The 25,605-nt window shown below is 42.3% G+C and overlaps 1 protein-coding gene across 6 annotated transcripts in view; it reads left to right on the forward strand.

Annotated features, from left to right (window-relative positions):
• OSBPL3 (oxysterol binding protein like 3) overlaps window positions 1-25,605 on the forward strand; it is a 199,372-nt gene that overhangs the window by 165,733 nt on the left and 8,034 nt on the right. For all 6 annotated transcript variants that reach the window (XR_004026431.1, XR_004026432.1, XM_030796352.1 and 3 more), the window contains 5 exons: window positions 9,309-9,372; window positions 12,872-12,950; window positions 14,363-14,507; window positions 20,017-20,161; window positions 22,996-23,122. Coding sequence is in view for 4 of the 6 variants with exons in the window: in XM_030796352.1 (XP_030652212.1) it covers window positions 9,309-9,372; window positions 12,872-12,950; window positions 14,363-14,507; window positions 20,017-20,161; window positions 22,996-23,122 (560 nt within the window). In the remaining 2 variants the exon portion in view is untranslated. The remainder of the gene's footprint in view (window positions 1-9,308; window positions 9,373-12,871; window positions 12,951-14,362; window positions 14,508-20,016; window positions 20,162-22,995; window positions 23,123-25,605) is intronic.

Genomic DNA, 25,605 nt, shown 5'->3' on the forward strand with positions numbered 1-25,605 from the left:
AGGCAACCTACAAAATGGAAGATAATTTTTGCAACCTACTCATCTGACAAAGGGCTAATATCCAGATTCTACAAAGAACTCAAACAAATTTACAAGAAACAAACAACCCCATCAAAAAGTGGGCAAAGGACATGAACAGACACTTCTCAAAAGAAGACATTTATGTAGCCAAAAAAGCACATGAAAAAATGCTCGTCATCAGTGGCCATCAGAGAAATGCAAATTAAAACCACAGTGAGATACCATCTCACACCAGTTAGAATGGCGATCATTACAAAGTCAGGAAACAGCAGGTGCTGGAGAGGATGTGGAGAAATAGAAACACTTTTACACTGTTGGTGGGACTGTAAACTAGTTCAACCATTGTAGAAGTCAGTGTGGCGATTCCTCAAGGATCTAGAACTAGAAATACCATTTGACCCAGCCATCCCATTACTGGGTATATACGCAAAGGACTATAAGTCATGCTGCTATAAAGACACATGCATGCATATGTTTATTGAGGCACTATTCACAATAGCAAAGACTTGGAACCAACCCCAATGTCCAACAATGATAGACTGGATTAAGAAAATGTGGCACATATACACCATGGAATACTATGCAGCCATAAAAAATAATGAGTTCATGTCCTTTGTAGGGACATGGATGAAACTGGAAACCATCATTCTCAGTAAACTATCGCAAGGACAAAAAACCCAATACCGCATGTTCTCACTCATAGGTGGGAATTGAACAATGAGAACACATGGACACAGGAAGAACATCACACTCCGGGGACTGTTGTGGGGTGGGGGGATGGGGGAGGGACAGTATTAGGAGATATACCTAATGCTAAATGACGAGTTAATGGGTGCAGCAAACCAACATGGCACATGGATACATATGTAACAAACCTGCACATTGTGCACATGTACCCTAAAACTTAAAGTATAATAAAAAAAAAAAAAGAGTTTGGGAAGCTGAGGTAGGTGAATCACTTGAGGTCAGGAGTTCGAGACAAGCCTGGCTAACATGGTGAAACCCCATCTCTACTAAGAATACAAAAAATTAGCCAGGTGTGGTGTCACATGCCTATAATCCCAGTTACTCAGGAGGCTGAGGCAGGAGAATCATTTGAACCCGGGAGGTGGAGGATGCCGTGAGCCAAGATCGCACCACTGCACTCCAGCCTGGGCAACAGGGCAAGACTGCATTTCAAAAAAAAAGGGAAAAGAATAGTAAGAGGAGTGTTGACAAGGCAGAGAGGAGGCTGAGGAATGACTTGATGAAAGAAAACTAGAAAGGCATGTATCTATAATATATACTTTCTTATGTTCAAATAAGATATGCTATGTCTCCACTTCTAGTACAAGTAGTCTGAAGGGCACTTGATGTCGCTGGTGAGTCTCTGATAGAAAATGGCTATCAGGCAGCCAGGAGTTCTCACAGCTGGCTTCACCATGGTCATACCACCAGTCATGATCATCATGGAGCTGCTTCATCTGTCTGGAATTTAGCCTGATGGCTGCAGATAGTTGGTTATTTTAATATACCTAAGAATGGATGAGTCTCTCAGGGATAAATTCACACTAAGCTTACAAGAGACTGATGTATAAACTAGAATGCTACTATATGCATTTACTGTGAAAAATAGACCTGCTATGGGGATCAGAAAGCATTGTCCAGTGTGACTAGGTATGATTTTCCCATAGGCAGATTACTTGGGAAGCCGGTAAGAACCCTAAGTGAGTGTACAGTGTGAAGATGCAGCTATGTGATTCAGTACACCAGGCAGCCCTCTGCCCCAGGAGTGGGAAGGTTGTAGGGCCAGGGCCTCTCTTTCTCTGGCCAGCAGGAGCCTATCAGCTCAGTACCCCTCTTTCCCTCTCCCGACCTTGTCTATTCTAATTTAACACATCTGAAGAGAGTGCCAGAGCATTTATTCTGTTTGCTGCTGGTACCTGGTATGGCTCTTTCTGCCTCCAGCCCAGGAGACAGTCTACCTTGATGGAGACAGCATGACTCCTCCCTTGTCCATTATGTGTCATTGATATACTTAAGCTCTCATGGCTTAGAGGTTTGTTTTCTTGTGCCTCTCTACAGTGAGTACAGGTTTCTGGATGACTAATATAATAAACTGGGCAAGCCCCCTGAATTAATATTTTTGGGTCGAATTTTTTTCTAAGGAGGATGTTGAAGGAAATTATATCTCCAAGCTTAAGGACCTGGCAAGAAACAGCTTGGCTTTTCTTCTGAGTTTTCTAGACAACAATCTGATTTGGAAAGCGATGACTGCCTCTGTCTTCCAAGCCCCTCGATTTTGTTGTCTTGTGGATTTGCTGGGTATGTGGATGTTCGAGGTGGTGAGCAGCCACAGGCAAGTGGAAGTCATTGCTGCTTGAGAGTTCGACTCCATCGAAGCTTGCCTCTCTGTATTGTTTCTCGTCTAAAAGATCCAAAACCACAACATCAAAATGATTCATGTGGTCAGAAACCAGAGAAAGCATTTCTTGTTAAAAATTTTTCTTAGAACAAGTATTAGATTTGTAGAGTGCTCCGTGCATTCATGATCTTACTTGATCTCCAAAATGGCGCTCTGTGGAAGGTGAGGCAGGGCTCAGTTACAGGCAAGGAAACCAAGGCCTAGAGGATTTGAGCTTCCCAGTGCCCCTCCTCAAATGCTAGAACCCAGCCCCTGTTTCCATCCCTGCCTCCTTTTCCCCTCACCCTTTGTGGGGTCTCTTGTGTGGACTCAGTGACTGTGCTCAGAGCTACTGGAGTACAGTATACACAAAGCAGCCCGTTGTGTATGCTGTTCGTTCTCACCATGCAGAATCTCTCCAGACTCACATAGGACTTTGTTCTCAGTTCCTGTGGTAGGCTGGGGTGTGGCCTTTGTGAAAGAGGATGCATCAGGAGTGAGTCATAGACATTCCTGTCCTAGGTTCTGACCCTCTGGCTCTTCCACCTTCTCAGAGGTTTCCTTTGTGCCAAAAAATCCGTTTCAACCTTGGCTTTCTGCATAAACTCACAAAAGGAGGAATTCAGAGAGGAAGGACTTCCCTTCTTTCCTTACTGGTCAGGGACTAAGTGTCCTCTGGCAGGTGATTCCCTGCTTGCTGCTTCCTCCTGCTGCCTGGCAGGGCTAGCACACTGGTTTTGAGCTGCATCAAGGGAAAAGATGGGTCAGAAAACTTATTTCAGTTGGCTATGTTCCTTTTTTCATACCTTTGGGAAAGTTTTGGTGTTGAAAGGATATGCAATTAAGCTATGGTCTAAAAGTAGCTTTTCCTAATTACATGAAACTTTAGTTGTCCAGATCATTGTTCATTTTAACCATTTACCCACCCCCCTGCATACCCTTGAGAGTGTCAGAAAAGCTGAGTGCAGTTATGAAAAGTTACTAAAATGTAAGAGATTGAAATGAAGATCTTTTCTTTTGCTCTACAGGCTCAGCCTTTCTTCCTTTTCTGTTAATTATTGGAGGACTCTGAGTCCGTACATTCTTGGACAGGCTTATACTTGCCACCCCCATCACTTCCTCCTTGCACACTCATGTCACCTCTGAATAGTCCTTGTATCTACTAGTTAGCAGAGTTACTTATTACTGATTAAATAAGTAAAGACACTGTCAAAGGGTAAATTCAAGCCGTTCAAATAAAACCAGCAATAAATCAAATATGAGACAGCTAAACCATTGTTTTGTGGTTTTCTACATTTCTAGGTCAAGTCAGCACTTAATGTGTTTTTGTTTTTTAATTTTTTGCAAGAAGCCATGTGTTTATGAGGTAAGTGATTCACTCTGAACATGGGAGAAGGGAAAATAATTGGCATCTGCATTCTCCCCAAAATCAGGCCAGAATTCTTGGCATCATCCTTAATAGCTCTTTCTCTCATAATTCACATCCTCTCATCAGCAAATCCTGGGGTCTCCCTTCAGAAGCCTTCCTTCTACAGCCAGCCATTTTCACTCTCTCTCCCATTTGGTGCTGGTCACCTAGCTCAGGCCGCTAAAATCAATGACTGAGATTATTGCAGTAGGACTCACTACTGGTCTCCTGTTTCCAGAGCCAATTAATTCCTTATCCACCAGCCAGAGTGACTGCTTAAAACAGAAGCAGCAGCTGCTCTAAACCTTCCACCAACTTCCCAAGTCACTTGGAATAAAATCCAAAGTCCTGGCCATGGTCCACAACGCCCTCGAAAATCTCACCCTCAGACACTTCTCCTACTTTCCTCGCCTCCTCGTTTAGCTCTGCCACACTGGCCTTGCTTCTTCTGCTTCATACCAAGCATTTTCCAGCCATTGGCCTTTGCCGTGTCCCCTGCCTGGGACGTGCTTCTCTCAGATATCTGCGTGGTTAACTTCCGAACTTCTCTCAGCCCCCACAGGTTTCCATTATTAGAGTCCTGCCCCACCACCCTGTCTGACCAGCACTCCTACTCATTGTCCCCACATCCTCATGCCCTGCTTTATTTTCCTTAACACACATTTCTACTGACAAATTATGTGCTGCTTATGTGTCGTTTGTCTTACCCACTTCCATACTAAAATATAAATTCCATCAGAGTAAGAATTTTTGTTTCTTTAGCTTATCATTTTGCCCTTGGTGACTAGGACGGTGCCTGACACATCGCAGGCAATCAATAAGTACTTGATGAGTGACCTGGAAAGAATGGCCACTTGGTCTCCTCTCTGGATGACTTCTTCACCTGGCACTTGCCCTCTTTTTCGTTATTGCCCTGTATTGCTGCCGGGAAATCAGGACCTAGGAGGACTGGATAGTTATGCCTTGGAGCAGTTGCAGGGGAGAACTGATGTATTGAAGGGCTACTTTTCTAAATCTGAAAAATAAAAACTTACAAAGTACAAAACTACTGAAAATACATCCTTTTCCTATCTGCTTCTCCCTTGACCTCTCATATAAAGTGCATTCAAAGCATAAATTAAAAATGATTAGGTCGGCCGGGCGCGGTGGCTCACGCTTGTAATCCCAGCACTTTGGGAGGCCGAGGCGGGCGGATCATGAGGTCAGGAGATCGAGACCACGATGAAACCCCGTCTCTACTAAAAATACAAAAAATTAGCCGGGCGTGGTGGCGGGCGCCTGTAGTCCCAGCTACTCAGAGAGGCTGAGGCAGGAGAATGGCGTGAACCCAGGAGGCGGAGCTTGCAGTGAGCTGAGATCGCGCCACTGCACTCCAGCCTGGGTGACAGAGCGAGACTCCGTCTCAAAAAAAAAAAAAAAAAAAAAAAAAGATTAGGTCAAGGTAAAGAAAGGCCTCAGATATATAAATAAATTATAAATTACCAGGATTCTTAACTGCCAGGGGAACTGTATTGGGGCTTGTAGAAAGAAAGATAGATACATGTGTTACCATATAAATACTTGTATAATAAAAACCATGTGTACTAATTTCTTGAATGCTTGGGCATCCTTACCAATCAAAAATTGTTATTCTTTGATTGGAGAGGAAGTGATAGGGAAGAATGCTTAAAAAAAAAATGTCTAAATTGGGTTTATTCAACAGGCTAACAGACAGCATCTCTTCTAGGGCTGGGTCAATTCAGACAAATGCATCTACTGCCCTTTTTGCCTGAGTTAAAATGTAAGGAGAATACAGACTCAACCAAAATCCTACAATAACAAAGACAGGTTAGATTCTGCTCATTATTCTGTACTCTAATAGATTTTAGAAAGATTGCCATCAACAAAGATTAAGTGATTAACTGTGAATTACCTTTTTCCATGGGCATTGAAGTTAATCAAAGCCTTTGTATAATTTTTTCAATGGCCAGCATCCGCCGCCACCTTTGATGCTAAGATTCGAAGAAGACGTTAACAGCAGATGTTAGAATCAGAGCATTTTGAAGCCAAGAGGGATCCTCACACCTCATTTTACAAAGAAATATGTGAGACTCAGGTTGGAAAGGTCAAATTCAAAAGATTTTTTTCTCTAAATGTCCATGAGAAGGAACCTTAATGATGTGTCCTGGCTTTGGGGAGGGACACGAGCCCTGGATCTAGAAGAGGATGACGCAGGTTTGGAGTGCTACCTTTATCACTCATTAATGGTGTGGCATTGGGGAAGGTCTGCTGGCCAGAACCCCTATTTCCTAATTTACAAAATCTGGCTAACCAAGATATAAGGCTACCATAAGAACTAAGTGAAAATACACTCATTTTAAAAATCTGTATTTTGATTTTTTAAATGAGTGTATTTTCACTTAGTCTCTTTTAAATGAGTATATTTTCACTTAGTCCCTGCCTAATCCACATCAGCGTATGATCCTGGACAGTTTGTATGTGTTCTCTTTTTTTAGTCGGCCGAGTCAGTGGAATCAGCCTTATTTCACAGATGAGGTGACAGAGGTTAAAGGGATTGAAAAGCTGTGAAGGTCATACAGCCAGCAAAGGATGTTGCAGTCAGGGCCCAGGTCCATGGAACAACAAAAACCTTTCCCTCGTTCCTGGACACTAGTGCAGCACGTGGCAGATGCTCCAGAAATAGGAAATATACAAAATAATAATAATAAGCTATCAATGTAAATCTCCCCAGAAAGCTTTGTAAAACTCTTAAAAGCAATGTGGGCCAAATAAACCATTCCCAAAGGCCTGTGTAAGCCATAAAGAAATAAGCAAAGTTACTGATATTTGAAGGTTGAGACTTATTCAGAAAATGTGTTGAACCCATCTAAACATAATCTGCTAAACATTCATTCATTATCTAACACAATAGTTTAAAAAAATCAAGGTTGGGTTTTTATGCGATGTGTGTATACTGTAGGGGTTCTTTTATAATTCGTATGGATAGTATATTTATCCCTGCTTTATGGGGTTTAAAATTATTACAGAAGAGGTGTATGGTTTTTATATACTGTGTTTACATTCGGCCATACCTGTAAAGATGCCAAATTCTTCATCAAAGCTATAGTGCTCCTCTCCCACATTGCTACATTGTTTTTGTGGGATGAATATAATCTACTTCATAATAATCCACTTTAAAATATGTCTACATTATGGGAGAGGGGAACATTTCATAGCTTTCCTTCCATTCCATAGCGGGTCATGCCAGGTGGGGTGGAGAAGTGGGGAGTGGGGATTGTCTTGAGCTGGTTAATGGTTATTATTATTATTATTAGATAGTGTCTCACTATGTTGCCCAGGCTGGTCTTGAACTCCTGGATCCTGGGCTCAAGGGATCCTTCTGCCTCAGCCTCCCAAGTAGCTGGGATTACAGGGCTGTGCCACTGCACCTTGATTTTGTTTTATATGATCCCATGGTTTCAAAGCTAGCTCCATTGTTTCCGTTGAGAGACAGCTAGTGAAGAAAAGGAGAAGAATGTAGCATTTTTTGATATAAGGTATCTCCAAGTGGTAGGATTTTTTTAAAAAGACAACTGGATATGGTGGCTCACACCTGTAATCCCAGCACTTTGGGAGGCTGAAGTGGGAAGATCACTTGAGGCCAGGAGTTCCAGACCAGTCTGGGCAACATAGCATGACCCCATCCCTACAAAAAGTGAAAAAATTAGCCAGGCATGGTGGCACATACCTTTAGTCCCAGCAACTTGAGAGGCTGAGACAGGAGGATCACTTGAGTCCTGGAGGTCGAGGCTGTAGTGGGCTGTAATTGTGCCACTGCACTCCAGCCTGGGTGGCAGAGTGAGACTCTGTCTCAAAAAAAGAAAAAAGACAACATCAGGGGAAATCAGAGAGTTACATTATGGGATTAGGTTTCTAAGTCAGTGCTTGAAGTGAAAATTGCCCTTGAAAATCCCACAGGCACAGAAGGGCTCACGTTCTTAGGAGGCACATGGGAACTAAGACAAACCAAAGAGCAGCAGATTTGAGTCTTCTGCTTTGTATTGCAACTGGCGTTTATGTTCACTGAGGAATCTGAAAGATACCTACATGATTTACATCTTTGTCTCTACCTTTCTTTGGCCCACACTGGTATGGCTGTAATCCCATGAGTCACATCTGGGTGTGGCGTGTGTGACCGCATCCTCCCAGCCCTGCAGTCCTCCTGCTGGAGGCCTGGCATACAGAAGTAGTTTTCAAACCATGTTCCTCAGCTGAGGATCCCAAGGAAGGTGAACAGCTGTGGATTTGTCACCCACTGCCCTCCCTTCCTCCCCACCTGTTTATCTCAAGCAAGGGCTCAGTGTTCTGGGTTCTTGATAAGATGGGTTTGAAAACTGTACAGCTGCTTAAAACATTTTTTTTTCTGTTTTTTGCAAAGTTTGAAACCAGTGAGGTAAACCAAAACTGCTGGGACTTCCCTGACTATCGATGTGGCTTGGGAAATGTTACTTAATCTTTCTGGTTTCAGTCTCTTCGTTTATAAGGTGCAGGCTTTGAGCTAGATACTCTCAGTGTAAGACACCTCTGTTAAGAATCAGCTACATCAGAGAACTTTCTGGAAACACCCCTGGCAGCATTACTGTGGTTTCACCAGTGCTGAATTAGAATGACAGCATATACACCTCTCAACGTTCCCTGAGTGGGACTGAGATAATGAGGAAATAGAGGGAGGAGCCGTTTTCTCTTCAACCTCTTCATTACTGAATAGAATGAGTAATGACCCCTTGCCAAAAGGCAGTCTGTGCTCCAGGGGATTCTCTTTTCTGAAATGAGATTACTTATTTGCTCAAGAAAGGTTTTATCTTGACAAAAAATAAATAAAATTTTCTTAACAGTTGACTAACATTTCCTCTACAATTGTGTGTTAACCTTTTTTTTAAATAGAAACATTCTTTTTAAAAAAATTACCTTGCATCGGTCTTCTTGTAGGTGATTTGAAAAGAGGCTGGACTTTATGATGCAGAGTTTTCAAGAGTTAAATTGGCTGAGCCCAAGGAAGAGCATTTTGGGTTTGCATTTAGAATACTTGTTATTTGATATCTTAATTAAAACATCTGCAGCTACTTTCAGAACAGCTGACGGAGATGTTGACATTGGTAGCCAATGTCAGATTATATGTTATGGATGAGCAGTCCTCACATGTCCCTGTTTTTATTTTTATGTCTTTCAAAATGCGCCTCTATCCTCATCACTCGCCACCTGGCCGCCCTCCCACGGAGGCTTCAGGAGGCTTCCGTTCAAGGGCCTTCCCCTCACCCTTGACCAATCTGAGCCAGCGGGAGCTGACTGTATCAGGAGCGCCCTCTTGAGGACAGACTTGTTGAGGGAAACTAAAGAAGTTTTTCCTTTAGTTCAGCACTGCACACTGTTACATCTCAGTGCAGGGGAGAAAGAATGGATTTCATTAGACGCAAAAGTTCATTCATTTTTTGTTTTTCTGTCCTTTGTTTCCATCAGGTCAGCCACCATCCGCCTATCTCTGCGTGTCATGCTGAGTCTAGAAATTTTGCTTTCTGGCAAGGTAATGTGCTAATACATTTTACTTCCATCATATTGTGTACTATTTTATCTGTTTATTTTATCCAAGAATTGCTGTCAATTCTTCCTGAGATCAAAAGTGGTCCTTGGATTTGGGCCTGGTTGGAAGGATCTGCGCCACCTGTTCTTGCCTCTCATCTCTCACTTAGTTTATCTGAGCCACCTCCATTTATTTCTGTAACTTTATCTTATGTAAAAATCATTTGAAACGCCTCACATATTTCAAGAGACACAAAATATTTACAATTGTTTATCAGAGTGTAGACAGCAGAGGGGTTTTCTGCTTTTGTCAAACTTAAATTTTATTTCTGAAGTCGTGTTTTACATTGCTTACTTCTTTTCATTTTTGAGATGATTGTTCCTAAAATTTCATTCAGTTTATATTTTGAGTTGGGGGTGAGTGGGTAAATCTTCTAAAGAATAAATAAGGCTATAGATATTTCCTAGATGGATTAGTTTTGTTAATCTCTCAATTTATTTAAAAAAAGTGTACTGTAGAAGGAAAATATAAGCATCCTAGGTTTTTAGACAGTGAGCACATATACATTTTAAAAATATTTTTCTCTGCTACTAGTGATATCACATGTCGCCTTTACACACACACACACACACACACACACACACACACACGCAGTCTAGTAAACTTTAAAAGTACAAAACAGTATACTGTAACCCCCTTCCTCAGCCACTCAGTTTCTCTCTTTGGAGGCAATCAGTATTTCCAGTTTAAAGTGACAAGTACCATGGATTTCTTTCTTCATCTTTGCTATGAAAGTTTAAAATTGAAACTGCTCTCTCACTAAAACCCTCTGGAAATATTCCCATAAGGTTCCTAGCCTCCTAGTTGCTAAATCTCACTCATGCTATAAGCACCTCTTCTTTGTTTTTTCAAAAGTTGGATTTTTTTTTTTTTTTTTTTTTTTTTTTTTGAAATGGAGTCTCGGTCTGTTGCTAGGCTGGAGTGCAGTGGTGCGATCTCGGCTCACTGCAACCTCTGTCTCCCGTGTTCAAGTGATCCTCCTGTCTCAGCCTTCTGAGTACTGGGACTACAGGCATGCGCCACCATGCCCAGCTAATTTTTGTATTTTTAGTAGAGATGGGGTTTCACCATGTTGGCCAGGATGGTCTTGATCTCTTGACCTTGTGATCCACCTGCCTCGGCCTCCCAAAATGCTGGGATTACAGGCATGAGCCACCGCGCCCAGCCAAAAGTTGGATTTTTTTTTAATGCGAGGGGTCTTCTCAAAGTAGTTCCGTGTGCTCCAACGTTAGTTACATCCTTCCCTTCTCAGCCCTTCCCGAACATCCTTCTCCTAGGCCATCCTTCCCCATCAGCCTTTTCCTGAGCAATCCACGTATTTCCATGGGCCTAGGATTCCCAAATCTTGCTTTGTAACCCAGCCTGACATTTCTCTGCCTTTTATGTAGGTTGTGTAAACCATTTCCGTTTGTTGTGATTGTAGATGTAGCTGGGCTTAAATCTGCCCTCATGATGTTTCTTTTCTGTTTGTCACATCTGTTATTTGTTCTCCTTTTCCTCTTTCTCTGCCTTTTGGATTGAATAATTTCTATCATTCTCTTTCATCTCCCCTGTTAGCTTATTAGCTATACTTACCTGTTTTGTTTCTTGTTAAAGTTGTTACTTTAGGATTTATGTTATGTATTTTTAATATAATAAAATAATATTATGCCAGTTTCATATAGTGAGATTTACAGAAGTATACTTCCATTTTCCCTTCCCAACCTCTCTACCATTTTTGACATATATCTTCTGTATATCATAAACCATGTAGTACATTGTTAATACTTTTGCTTTAAACAGCCAGCTATCTTGTTTTTCCCTTGGTAACAATTTTATGAACATCTAACTTATATACCATATCATTCACCCATGTAGACTGTACAATTCAATGGTTTTTATTCACAGAATTGTGAATTTAATAAACTGTGCAGTTATCAGCGCAGTTGATTTTAGAACATTTTCATCACTCCAAGGAGAATCCTCTTTAGCAAATATTACCCTCGCCCTCTGCCACCTGCCCCATTTCTCTCAACATTCCCCAGCCTATAAATGTGCCTGTTTGGGGCATTTTATATAAATAGGATTATACAATATGAGGCCCACTGTGCTCGCTGGTCCCAGCCCCACCTCTCTCACCTGGACCCCAGCCAGGGCTCCCCACTGTCCCCCCTGCTCCCACCCTGATTTCTCTGTGGTCTGTAGATCCTCAGTGCAGCAGCCAGATGGGAACCTCTTGCTGTTCTTTTTCTATTCCCTGGCTTCTCTGTTGGTACCACCATTCATTGCAAGTTAGAGAAATCTGACATTGTTCATAAATTCTCTCTTTTTCAGTCTGTATCTAACTTGTCACCTAGTTGTGCCTATTTCTTCTTCTTTAGTATTTCCGGGCTCACTGACTTCCCCACGTCTGTTGTCTTGGTTCCCTTCATCCCGTTTGTTATCCTCTGGGCAATTGCAGTAGCCTCTTAACTTGTCACCTTGCTTCTCCTCTCTCCTACTCCTGTTCGATTCTCCATATGGCTTCTAGTTGCCTTTGCAATTATTTCCACTCAGTGCACACAAACCAAACTCTTAACCGGGCTTGGAGAGCCCATTGTTTTCGTTTTCATTTTTTTTTTTTTTTTTTTTTTTTTTTTTTTTTTTTTTTGGCAGAATCTCACTCCATCACCCAGGCTGGAGTGCAATGGCATGATCTTGGCTCACTGCAACCTCCACCTCTCGGTTTCCTGCCTCAGCCTCCCGAGCAGCTGGGACTACAGGCACCCACCACAATGCCCAGCTAATTTTTGTATTTTTAACAGAGAAGGGGTTTCGCCATGTTGGCCATGCTGGTGTCGAACTCCTGATCTCAAATGATCCACCCACCTCTGCCTCCCAAAGTGCTAGGATTACAGGCATGAGCCACTGCACCTGGTTTTGTTCTCAACCTTTCTACTCTTCTCTAGATAAGACAATCTGAGACCTATAGGACAGAACCACACTATGTGACTGTGTTTTCCTATACTTCTGTCCCCTCAGACAAGCTATTTATTTGGCCTTAAATTGCTTTTTCTCTGCCCAGTGAACTCCTGCTTATTCCTCAAAGCCCCATTTAGATGGCCCTTTCTGACAAGCCTCTTCTGATGCTTTCTCCAAGCATGTTCGTCACTCCTTCTTCTCAGGTTTCATTTTACCTTATAACACACTCAGTTATAGCCTGGGCCCCTCTGTGTGCTTACTTACTTGTTTTCATTTCTTGCATTCATGGAAAGGACTTTATCTTATCATTTTAGTTTCCCTGATTCTGCTCCAAGGGCCCATGGGGTTGGTACTTATATTTTATGAAAAGTTATCCTATACAATAATTGACTTGATTGTGAAGAGGTTGTACTGTATAGTGATGATCATTTATCTAGTCTAGGAAGTATTTCATCTACCTAACTCTCCTGCTAAAAATGTAATATTTGGTATTTCATTTCAGATATGAGATGGAAAAACAAATTCTGGGGCAAATCCATGGAAATTGTTCCAATTGGCACAACCCATGTGACTCTGCCAGGGTAAGTTCTTCTTCTGTGGTTAAGGAGCTTTATGGAATTTAGGGCCAAGATTTTGCTTTGGGGACAGGATGCCCACCCCCGCCCCCGGCAGTTGCACTGAGTGCGTGTTTTTTCTTTTAATCTGTCTGACAGGAGGTTTAAATGTTCCTCCTTTTGGCAAGCTCACTTTTAAAAAATGTTTCTCCCTCAAATGGAAATGCCTCCTGGAGACCAAAGTTCCCTGAACAGATGCTTATTAAAAACTCATTTCCACTTCCTAACAAGATTAAGAATGGTGGTTTTTAGCTGGGCGCAGTGGCTCACATCTGTAATCCCAGCACTTTGGGAGGCCAAGGTGGGCAGATTGCTTAGGTCCAGGAGTTTGAGACCAACATGGGCAACATGACAAGACCCTGTCTCTAGAAAAAATACAAAAATTAGCCAGGCATAGTGGTGGCACGCGTCTGTAGTCCCAGCTACTCAGGAGGCTGAGGTGGGAGGATCATTTGAGCCTGGGGAGGTTGAGGCTACAGTGAGCTGTGATCGTGCCACTGCACTCCAGCCTGGGTGAAGGGGTGAGACCCTGTTTCAATTAAAAAAAAAAAAAAAGAAGTGTTTTTCTTTATTGTGCTGCTTTGCTGTCAAAATCCCTTTTAAGAAACATATGGCCTTGATCTGATAGGGATGATCGATACTTATTTATAAAGCAAAATGCTTCTGAGCAGGGACTCTGAAACTGGACTGCCGAGATTCACCTGCTCACTCTGGCACTTACTAACAGCGAATCCCTGGGCAAGTTACTTCACCTTTCTCATCACCAGTTTCCCCGTCTAGAAAAAGAGAATAATAAACCACCTACTTCCTAGGGCTATTGTGGAGATTAAACAGATAATGTACATAAAACACCTAAAATAGTACTTAGCACATTGCATATGTTTTGTAAGTATCTGATCTTATTATTAATACCATTTTCCTCATAATTATTGAATTCCATAAGTAATATCTGAATACTTTCTCATCCTAAAGGATGCAGGCAATATATGTTTAGCAGATTGCATAAAACCTTCATCCCTTCCTCAAGCTTCCCTTTCCTAGTTCAGCAACATTAGACAAGCCCCTCTGGCTCTGAATTGCCTCCTCTGTCAAAGGAGGGAGTGGGCTGTTCCGAGAGACCACCAGCTTCTAGTGAAGCCTCTGGTAGCTTTCAGAGTGCAGAGTCTGAATGCTGTCATCCTCTGTGGCGTGCACGCCTCCTTGGAGAGTGGAAGCTCCTAGAACATCCAGCGTGGCATAGACACTTAGTCAGTATTGCTTCTGTGAATAAAGGGATGAGTAATGCATTACATGACTTATTTTATAAAAGAGCAGAGTTTATTTGCATTTGCTGCTGGCTCTTCTAGAAATTGGTACTTCTACTTTTTCCTTCTTTTTAGTTTTGGGGATCATTTTGAGTGGAACAAAGTGACCTCTTGCATCCATAACATCTTAAGCGGGCAGAGGTGGATTGAGCACTATGGAGAGATTGTCATCAAGAACCTGCATGATGATTCCTGCTACTGCAAAGTGAATTTTATAAAGGTAACTCCAGTGACTCTCTGAGCTCTGACCCTGGAAGGGCTGTGGCAGAGCCAGGGCCCCAGAGCACAGGGCATTTGAGAGATTTTTTGCCTTCACCTTTATGCCAGCAGGCAAGCAATGCCTGAGCTCCTTGGTCCCAGCTGCACCTCTGTCACCTAGACCAGGGCAGTGGCCCCTCCTGGCTTCTTACTCCCCTAAGGTCTGTCCTCCGTACAGCAGCCAGAGAGACCCTTTTAAAACATAAATCACCATGCTGCAGTATGTATATACCTTGACAGCATTATGTTGAGTGAAATAAGTCAGCCCCAAAAGGACAAATATTACATGATTCCACTTCTGCAAGATCCCCAGAGGAATCCAGTTCACAGAGAAAGAAAGCAGAATGGTGGTCGCCCAGGGCTGCAGGAGGGAGGAAGGCGGAATTAGTGTTGAATGGATATAGAACTTCAGTTTGGGAAGATGAAAATCTTCTAGAAATAGTGGTGATGGTTGCACAGCATTGTGAATGTATTTAATGCCACTGAATTGACCCTTAGAAATAGTTAAAATGGTCAGTGTTACATTAGGTATGGTTTACCACAGACTTTTATTTATTTATTTATTTTGAGACGGAGTCTTGCTCTTTCGCCCAGGCTGGAGTGCAGTGGCTTGATCGGTCTCGGCTCACTACAAGCTCCGCCTCCTGGGTTCACGCCATTCTCCTGCCTCAGCCTCCGAGTAGCTGGGACTACAGGCGCCTGCCACCACGCCTGGCTTATTTTTTCTATTTTTAGTAGAGACAGGGTTTCACCGTGTTAGCCAGGATGGTCTCGATCTCATGACCTCGTGATCCACCCGCCTCGGCCTCCCAAAGTGCTGGGATTACAGGCGTGAGCCACTGCGCCCGGCCATCACAGACATTTTTTTTTTTTTTTTTTTAAATGTCATGCTCTATCATTCCTTTAAGCAAAATCCCCCAACAGCTTCCATCTTTCTCAGAGTTGAAGCCTACATCCTTATGGTGGCCCGCCAGGCCCTGCACAGGCTACACTCCCCATCTCCACCCTTTCACACACATACTTGCACACTTGCAGATACACACGTACACACACACCACCTCGTTCCTCTCCAACCTGAACTTCTCCCTCTTTTTCCCCACTGTCCTCTGACCACACTGGCCTTCTTTCTCTTTCTTCATTTCCTTCTGCTTGGGCAGCTGTCCCCAGATCCTTCCATCACCAGCCCCATCCTGTCATTCGCTCCTTATCCTTTCCCATTTTCTTCAGAGTTCTTATCAGCGTCTGAAGTCAGCCTGCTCATCACTGCTGTGTGTGTTTATTTTCTGCTCTCCATACCCTCCTCATCATCCTTGACTCCAGAAAAGCAAAACCTAGTCTATCTTGCTCACTTCTGTAGCCCTGATTCCTGAAATGGTGTCTGGCACACATGAGAGACTCATAAACATTCAGAGAATAAATGGAAAAATTGGCCAGAGGCAAAAAGTATGGAATAGTCTCTCATTTTAACAGCCTTGCTGGCAGCCCTCCCCGCTTTCTCTCCCTCCTAGATTCCTTCTTGCTCTTAAAAATTGTATGTAGTTAAAACAGCTTTAAAACATGGCCCTCCTCAAGGAATATTTGCATTTAAGAGAGATCGAAATAATAGGCAGAGAGATGAGGTTTTATTGTGGAACTTCATGCAATGCCTCTCTGCACCACCTGTAACCTACAGGGAATACTTAGGAAGAGGTGGATTAGGGTCTTTATTATAGCCTCAAACTGGGTTATAGACAAACATAAAGCCCATAATGACCTTACATGTGGGACAAAATAAAAAATGACCCTAACTTGAAAGTTTTATCTAAGCTCTCTGCAAACAGAAACAAAAGGCAACCTGAAGCAGGGATATATTACCTGTGACCCAGGTGAAAGCCACATTGCTCTCAACGTTTTCTCCAAGGAAATATGCTCCACTCCCGTATCTGCCACCTACCTTGTTCTCATTCACTTACATGCAGAAAATGGGTGTATAGTTATGAGAGATGAATGCTGGGCATGTCTGGTGTTGAAAGAGACGCTGCAAGTGGATGCCACACTCGCTTGTGGAAGGTGACAGTGTCCCTTGATGGCTTCCAGCAAATTCTCAGCACTGGATTTGTTGGCAGATATCTCTAAGGGAAAATCTGACATCTGCTTCGGAATAAACTTAAGAGCCCGGGTGCCATGGCTCACATCTGTAATCCCAGCACTTTGGGAGGCTGAAGCAGAAGGCTCACTTGAGGAATCTGACAAGACCCTATCTCTACAAAAAAATTAAAAATTAGCCAGACATGGTGGCATGCACCTGTAGTCCCAGCTGCTGAAGAGGCTGAGGCAGAAGGAGCACTTGAGCTCAGAAATTTGAGACTGCAGTGAGCTGTGATTGCACCACTGCACTCTACCCTGGGGAACAGAGTAAGACCCTGTATCAAAAAATAAATAAATAAACTTAAGAGTCTCAATAGTCTTTTTTTTTCTTTTTGCTTTTCCTTCATTCTTACATGGCTGGAGAACTCAACTTTAAATTTCTAATCCAGCTCTGAGACACTTCCATGCCCCACCATTTTTACCACAGCCTTGAAATGCAGAAGCCGAACTACCAGAATCTGACCTGAAAATGCCATTCAACATGATTAGTTTCCAAATATGGATTCTGTTTAAGCTGAAAATAGTACTAGAGTTTTTTGATTTATGGAGAAATGCCTTTGCCGTTCTTTCATAGAGATTTTTAGGGCAGCCAGGTAATTTGAAAAACAAAAACAAAAACAAAAACTCTAGGGCGCTAGAGCTCCCTCTGCTGGCTGCACTGTGGAACTGTATAAAATCCTCTGGGCTGGACTGGCCTGAGCTGAGCTGAACTGAGCAGAATAGAGTGCAAGGTTGCCTCGCAGACCAGGACCAATACATAGTGAGAATACCCACACTACTCACTTGATGTATAGAAACTGAACCTTTTTTTTTTTTTGAGATGGAGTCTCACTCTCACCCAATCTGAAGTGCAGTGCTGCAATCTCAGCTCACAGCAACCTCCGCCTCCCGGGTTCAAGTGATTCTCGTGCCTCAGCCTCCCAAGTAGCTGGGATTACAGGCACCCACTGCCACAGCCGGCTAATTTTTGTATTTTTAGTAGAGATGGGGTTTCACCATGTTGGACAGGCTGGTCTCGAACTCCTGACCTCAAGTGATCCACTCACCCCAGCCTCCCAAAGTGCTGGGATTACAGGCATGAGGCACTGCACCCAGCCAAGAACTGAGCCTTCTCTTACATTGTATGTAGCAAAGGTAGAAATACAAAGGTATCTTACACAAATATTAGTTGAGTTACAAACTGCAGATAGTTAACCATTCATTTTTATTAAATAACTAAAGGTATGAGTTTTTAAAAGCCAAAATCCAAGCGTAAAAACAGATACATAGACCAATGGAACAGAATAGAGAGCTCAGAAATAAATCCATGCATTTATAATTAATTGGTTTTTGACAAAGGTGCCAAGGTGCCAAGAACTCACAATGGGGAAAGGACAGTCTCTTCAATAAATGGTGTTGGAAAACCTGGATATCCACATGCTGAGGAATGAAATTAGAACTTTATACTGTATACAAAAATCAACTCAAAAGGACTAAAGACGGCAAGACCTGAAACTGTAGAACTACTCAAACAAAAACATAAGGGGAAAAGCTTCATGATGTTGATCAGGGAAGTTATTATTTTTGGATATGACCCCAAAAGCACAGACAACAAAAGCAAACATAGACAAATGGGATTATATCAAACTAAACAGCAAAGGAAACAATCAATACAGTAAAGAAACAACCTATGGAATAGGAGAAAATATTTGTAAACTATACATCTGATAAGAGGTTAATATAAGAAATGTATAGAGAGTGTATAGAGAGCTCAATAGCAAGAAAACAATCTGATTTAAAAATGAACAAAGGGGCGCCTGTAGTCCCAGCTACTCGGAGAGGCTGAGGCAGGAGAATGGCGTGAACCCGGGAAGCGGAGCTTGCAGTGAGCTGAGATTGTGCCACTGCACTCCAGCCTGGGCGACAGAGTGAGACTCCGTCTCAAAAAAAAAAAAAAGAAAAGAAAGAAAAAAAAATGAACAAAGGACCTAAAGAGACGTTTCTCAGAAGACATACAAGTGGCCAATAGATATATGAGGAAAAAATGACGAACATCAGTAATCATCAGGGAAATGCAAATTAAAACCACAATGAGATATCACCTCATATCTGTTAGACTGGCTATTATCAAAAAGATGAAAAATAACATATTCAGGAGGATATGGAGAAGAGGAAACACACACCATTTGTGGAAATGTAAATTAGTACAGCTATTATGGAAAACAGAATGGAAGTTCCTAAAAAAAAATTATAAATGGAATTACCATATGATCTACCAATCCCACTACTGGGTGTATATCCATAGGAAATGAAATCAGTATGTCAAAGAGATACCTGCATCTCCATGTTCATTGCAGCACTATTCATAATGGCCAAGATAAGGAAACAGCCTAAGTGTCCAACAATGGATGAATGGATAAAGAAAATATGGTACATATAACACAATGGAATACTGTTCAGCCTTTAAAAAGAAGGAAACCCTGTCATTTGCGACAACATAGATGAACCTGGAGGATAAGTGAGATAAGCCAGACACAGACAGATGCCACATAATCTTATTATATTTGGAATCTAAAGGAGTTGATCTCGTAGAAGCAGAGGGTGGAACGATGGTTGACATGGGTTTGCCAGGGGTGGAGGGGAGGATTGGGAAATGTTGGCCAAAGGATCCAAAATTTCACACGGGAAGAATTAATTCAAGAAATCTATTGTACGACATGATGAGTAGAATTAATAACAATGTGTTGTATACTTGAAAATTGCTGAGAGAGTTTTTGTTTTCTTTTTTTTTTTTTTTTTTTTGAGACGGAGCTTCACTCTTGTTGCCTAGGCTGGAGTGCAATGGCTCCCCACATCCTCTGCCTCTCGGGTTCAAGCGATTCTCCTGCCTCAGCCTCCCGAGTAGCTGGGATTACAGGCATGGCGCTACCACACCCGGCTAATTTTGTATTTTTAGTAGAGATGGAGTTTCTCCATGTTGGTCAGGCTGGTCTTGAACTCCCAACCTTAGGTGATCTGCCCACCTTGGCCTCCAAAGTGCTGGGATTACAGGCGTGAGCCACCATGCCCAGCCACTGAGAGAGTTAAGTGTTACCATAAGTAAGTATGTAAGGTAATACATATGTTAATCAGCTTGATTTAGCCATTCCACAATGTATACATGTTTCAAGATACTGTGTTGTACATGATAAATATATAAATTTTTTATTTGTCAGTTAAAAAAACAGAACCCAGAACTGGCAAACTAATATGCAGTATGGAGCCACTATTATAGTCCTTTCTCTAGCTTTTCCTTTTTTTCTTTCCTTAATATCTGTAATAAGCTGATGCTAAAGGACTAAGCCAACAACTCATTTGAATCCTAGGCAAAATACTGGAGCACTAATGCCCATGAGATTGAAGGCACAGTGTTTGACAGGAGTGGAAAAGCGGTTCATCGGCTGTTTGGGAAATGGCATGAAAGCATCTACTGTGGCGGCTCCTCCTCTTCTGCTTGTGTATGGAGAGCAAGTGAGTGTCTGGGTTTGGGGACCCCAGGCTGTGAGTGGGTGGATGGGTGGGCATGGCAAAAGAAGCCACAGAGGACAGGAGCAGTGTCTGTTCAGCATCTCCAGCCTCTTCTGCTTTGAACTAGGTTAGAGGTGTCGGCCCTCTTTTCTTCATCCAGGCTTCACCTCCCTGTCATACTTACTTATGGCAACACCTCTGCTGGGCTGCTGGGTCCCAGGTTCTTAACCCCAGAAAAAGCATTGCTAATCCACGGGCATTCTCTGAGGGAATCTGGCAGTCCACATGCATAACTCTACTGGGTACTATAAAAGAGTATCAGTGAAATGCAAGAAGTCATTCTATAACAAGGACAAAGGGGAAAGTGTTCCGGGAAAAGCAGTGACCCAGGAGACCTACAAAAGTTAGCTATCCCCAGGCTGACCTAACCACAGAAGCCATCCTCATCACTCCTGTGATTCCAGAAGGGTGCTGAGCTCTTGGAGCAGATACGGGCAGAAGAGCTAGGGAACCCCAGCTTTCATCAGCATGTCCCCACCACACTTCAACATCTCATTCCATCTCCTAAGTCCGAAAATTATGTTGTTTCCAAGTCACAGCCATATTGTAAACCATTGTTCTGAGATATAACTGTTAGGATGCTTTAGGCTGGTAAAACAAACACAAAACCATTTGACTGGTGGCTTAAACCGTTAGGCTGTGCGCTATTACACAACAGTAAGTGAGGTGGTGGGTGGCTCCAGGGTTGTTACATAGGCAACTTACCTGTGTCAAGGACACACAGATCAGTGAGGATACATTCTGCTACTCCCTATGTGTTTCCCCTAATGGATGCAAAATGGTTGTTACCATTCAGTGTCATACCCCTGCATGACATACCAAGCATGTAATGAGAAGACAAAACAGCTTTCCTCTCTTGTGCCTCTCTTTTCTCAGGAATATTTCCTAAGATCCCCCAGCAAATGGGACTTTGTATCACGTCAGCCTGCAGTGGGTTCAGACCCATCCATGAACCAGTCATGGGCAACAGAGTAGGCAAGAGAGATTCAGATGTCTTGGATTAATCCCCAGTAAGGGCACAATGCCATTTGAACAGAATCAGTATTCTGTTAGCAAGCAAGAAAGCAATGATGGTCAAGTAGGCAGCCAGCCAGCAGTGGCCCTTTCAGTGGGTAGCTGCCACATCTCCCACCGTTGCAGAGGTTGCCATGAAGTTAGAATGAATTGGCACCAGTGGAAGCCTTCCTAGCTTCAGAGGCACGCATGAGATTTTGCAAATGGCACAGGCTGTCTCCTTTGCTTAAAGTATGCATCACAGATGAGAACTACCATCCTGTCTCAGTGTTAAAGTACCACTTTGATAAAGCAACACTGTCGAAATTTTTGTTACTGTCATTATTCCTTGACTTTATGTCTCTCTAATGGCAGTGAGCATCCCTGGCGCATCTTTAAGAAAAAGCACTGTCTTCACTCCCTGGTTACTGGGGAGCTGACCAAGACACTATAGGAAACTTTGCTACTATTTTTATGCTTAGGATACACAGAGAATTAGACTAGTTAGAAGGAGGACTTCTGAAGATTCAAAAAATGGGTCCCGGTCGGGCATGGTGGCTCACGCCTGTAATCCCAGCACTTTGGGAAGCCAAGGCAGGCAGATTGTTTAAGGCCAGGAGTTCAAGACTGTTCTGGACAACATGGCAAAATCTCATCTCTATTGAAAATACAAAGATTAGCCAGGCATGGTGGTGTGCATCTACTGTAGTCCCAGCTACTCAGGAGGGTGAGGCATGAGAATCACTTAAACCCTGGAAGTAGAGGTTGCAGTGAGCTGAGATCATGTCACTGTACTCCAGCCTGGGTGGACAGAGTGAGACCCTTTCATTAGAAAAAAAGGGGGGGGTAGGGTCTGCAGAAGAGTTATTGGCAAGCATTTCTCTTGTTATGTGTGAAGAGCTTAGTCTATAAGTAGATCTTAGCAGTCTACACTGGATTTATACAATATATAAATTTGGGTATGTTTAGCTTAAAAAGCTGGAATTCCAGTTAGGGCAATGCACCTAATGTTTTAAAGATGTAAGATTGAGGGGAGGCAAGAATTGGTAAAAAGAGCAGGAAGGGAAGAAAAGAATAACATTTATTAACCATTTGCTGTGTGTTCAGCAGTGTTCTAGGTACTACACACAGTTTCAGGAGAATTTGGTATCACTTAAATCAAAAACGGATTCTCTAGAGTGAGAATCAGGAAAAATGGACCCAGAGCTGATATTAGTATGTTTATTTATTGTTATTATTATTATTTTTTTTTGAGATGGAGTTTTGCTCTTGTCGCCCAGGCTGGAATGCAATGGCACGATCTTGGCTCACTGCAACCTCCGCCTCCCAGGTTCAAGTCATTCTCCTGCCTCAGCCTCCCAAGTAGCTGGAATTACAGGCACCTGCGACCATGCCTGGCTAAGTTTTGTATTTTTAGTAGAGATGGTGTTTTGCCCTGTTGGCCAGGCTGGTCTCGAACTCCTGACCTCAGGTGATCCGCCTGTTTATTTTTAAATAAAATTATTTTCATAACTTAAGCACTACAGAAACTTCACAGCATTGTATAAATTTGCTTTCTGACCACACATAGGAGGCCACATCCCTGTAGGCAGAAGAAAAATTATAGAGAAGAAAATTTATAGAGAAATTTTCAGTGCCTGTTCCTTAGTCAGAATATTTTAACAGAAATGGAAGGGAGCTGAGAGAGAAAAATTGTAGCTAGGCTGAGATGAAAAAGGTGAAGGAATTAAAATGTAACGTAAGCGACATGCAAGTTAGGGGTGAATGATTTATTTTCTTCTTAGATCCCATGCCAAAAGGCTACGAGCAATACTATGGCTTCACACAGTTTGCGCTGGAATTAAATGAAATGGATCCATCATCAAAGTCTTTATTGCCACCTACTGACACTCGATTTAGGCCAGACCAGAGGTAAGGATTTTTAAAAAATTTTTCTCTCCAGAGATGTAAAACCCGTTATAAAAAGTCTTATTAACAATCCTTAGGCCACCAGAGGCACCTGAGAAAGGTGGAAAATGTCATCAGGAATTGAGAGGTGGGGAAGCTTTAAACAGTTCTATCACAGAGGAGATGGGGCCCAACTAGGATCCATGTGTGGCATGGCATTTATTATCCGTAAAGCCCCATTTGCATTGAAATGCCAAAAAAGGTGTTTATTTTGAAGAGTTTTATTGCATGCAATAATAAAGAACTTAGTGTAAAGTAAGTAAAAACATCCAGCTCCCCGAGCCCTCAAATTTAAATGATTTTGGTGCACTGAGATCTAACTGCTGATTATAGGTTGCTGCTCACAAGGTGTGTGATATGTGGTAGGTCTTTTCATCTTTCCCGGCCTCACTTTCCTACTCTATAAAATGGAAATAACAATGTCGCCCCTAAGGCCTTTCTAATTAAGACTCAAAATCTAGAAGCCCAAGGAAAGAAAAGATTGTTACATTTGGCTTTATTAAAAACAAACAACACTTTGGGAGGCCGAAGCGCGCAGATCAATGAAGTCAGGAGTTCAAGACCAGCCTGGCCAATATGGCGAAACCCCGTCTGTACTAAAAATACAAAAATTAGCCAGGTGGTGGCACATGCCCGTAGTCCCAACTGCTTGGGAGGCTGAGGCACGAGAATTGCTTGAACCCAAGAGGAGGAGGTTGCAGTGAGCCGAGACCACGCCATTGCTCTCCAGCCTGAGTGTCTCAGTGAGAACCTGCCCCCCCACAAAACAAACGAACATAAGCCCTTCTTTATGGCAAAATAAATAAAACTATACAAGGTCAAAAGATAAATGACGGCCGGGCACGGTGGCTCACGCTTGTAATCCCAGCACTTTGGGAGGCCGAGGCGGGCGGATCACGAGGTCAGGAGATCGAGACCACGGTGAAACCCCGTCTCTACAAAAAATTAGCCGGGCGTGGTGGCGGGCGCCTGTAGTCCCAGCTACTCGGAGAGGCTGAGGCAGGAGAATGGCGTGAACCCGGGAAGCGGAGCTTGCAGTGAGCCGAGATTGCGCCACTGCACTCCAGCCTGGGCGACAGAGCGAGACTCCGTCTCAAAAAAAAAGATAAATGACAGACGGAGAAGTCCGTATATGCAACTCATATCATGAATTTCCTCTAGAAATCTAGTAATAGATCAACCCATTAGAAAAAATGGACATAGGGAGGTAAATTCATTTTGCAGGGATTGAGCACTGTTGTTAGCAAGTGCCTAAAAAAGATGTGAAACAGTTTACGTATGTCAGCTGTAACAGTTGGTCCCAAATGGGCCCATTCCCCTAATTTATTTTAAAGAAAGCCATACACAGAATGCTTCAAGCTATCTTGCTATGCACGTTATGCTTGTACTGTTTCGTGCAGTTTGTCTGCTTTTTTAGGGAAGTATTTTTTGTATAAAATCTGTTACAATTGTGTTTCTTAAATCAAGCCTAAGAATGGAGTTAATTGGAAATATACAGTATATATTAATAATGTATATGGTGTTTAAAGAATGGTAAGCATTGTTAACTTCTGTGGTGAACATTCTCAATTAAATTTATCTTAAGTTTGTGTTAAAAAAATGGACATAGGAAAATGAACAGTCCACAAAATAGGAAATGCAGATATCCCTTAAACATGTGAAAAGATGCTCAGCCTTAATCATAATAAGAAAAATGCAAATTTAAAAATCATGTCGACATCCCAATTTTTAACCTATCAGATTGGCAAAAATTCAGAAGTTTTATACACTTTGAGGTTATGGGAGAAAAGGGCACTCTCAGCATTGCTGATGGGAATATAAATTGGGTATAATCCCCATAAAGGGCAGTTCAGTAATATATAAATTACACACTCACCCTTTCACCCAGCAATTTCACTTCTAGAAATTTCTCCTACAGATTTTTCCTACTTATTCATGTAAAATGATGGATATACAAGGTCATTTATTGTGGCATTGTCACATTAAAATGATTCAAATGATTCAAATGTCTATCCATAGGAAATTGTCTAAATTCATATACATCCACCCAACTGGCTATTATGTGGCTATTAAAAAATGAAGATGTCTATGTACATCCATGGAAAGATCTGTAAGATATATTGTTAAATAAAAAGTAAACCAAAACAAAAATCAAGGGCTACATAGCATGCTGCCATTTATATTTTTTAAACGGAGGGAGGGGTAAGAATGTGTATTAATATTTGTTTATATACACATGAAGAATCTCTAGAAGGATGCAGAGGAAACTAATAAAGTAGGTTTTCTGGGGTGGGAGGGTGACGGTGGCTGCAATTAGAGACAACGAAGAAAGGAAGACTTTGCCCCAAATTCTTTTTTGTAGATACAATTTTTGAATTACGTAAATATCACCAATTCAAAAAATATCTTCTCTGATTACTTCAAGATATGGATTAAAGGGTTGGGGC

The sequence above is a fragment of the Nomascus leucogenys genome, chromosome 17 (assembly GCF_006542625.1).
Source record: "Nomascus leucogenys isolate Asia chromosome 17, Asia_NLE_v1, whole genome shotgun sequence".
NCBI lineage: Eukaryota > Metazoa > Chordata > Mammalia > Primates > Hylobatidae > Nomascus > Nomascus leucogenys.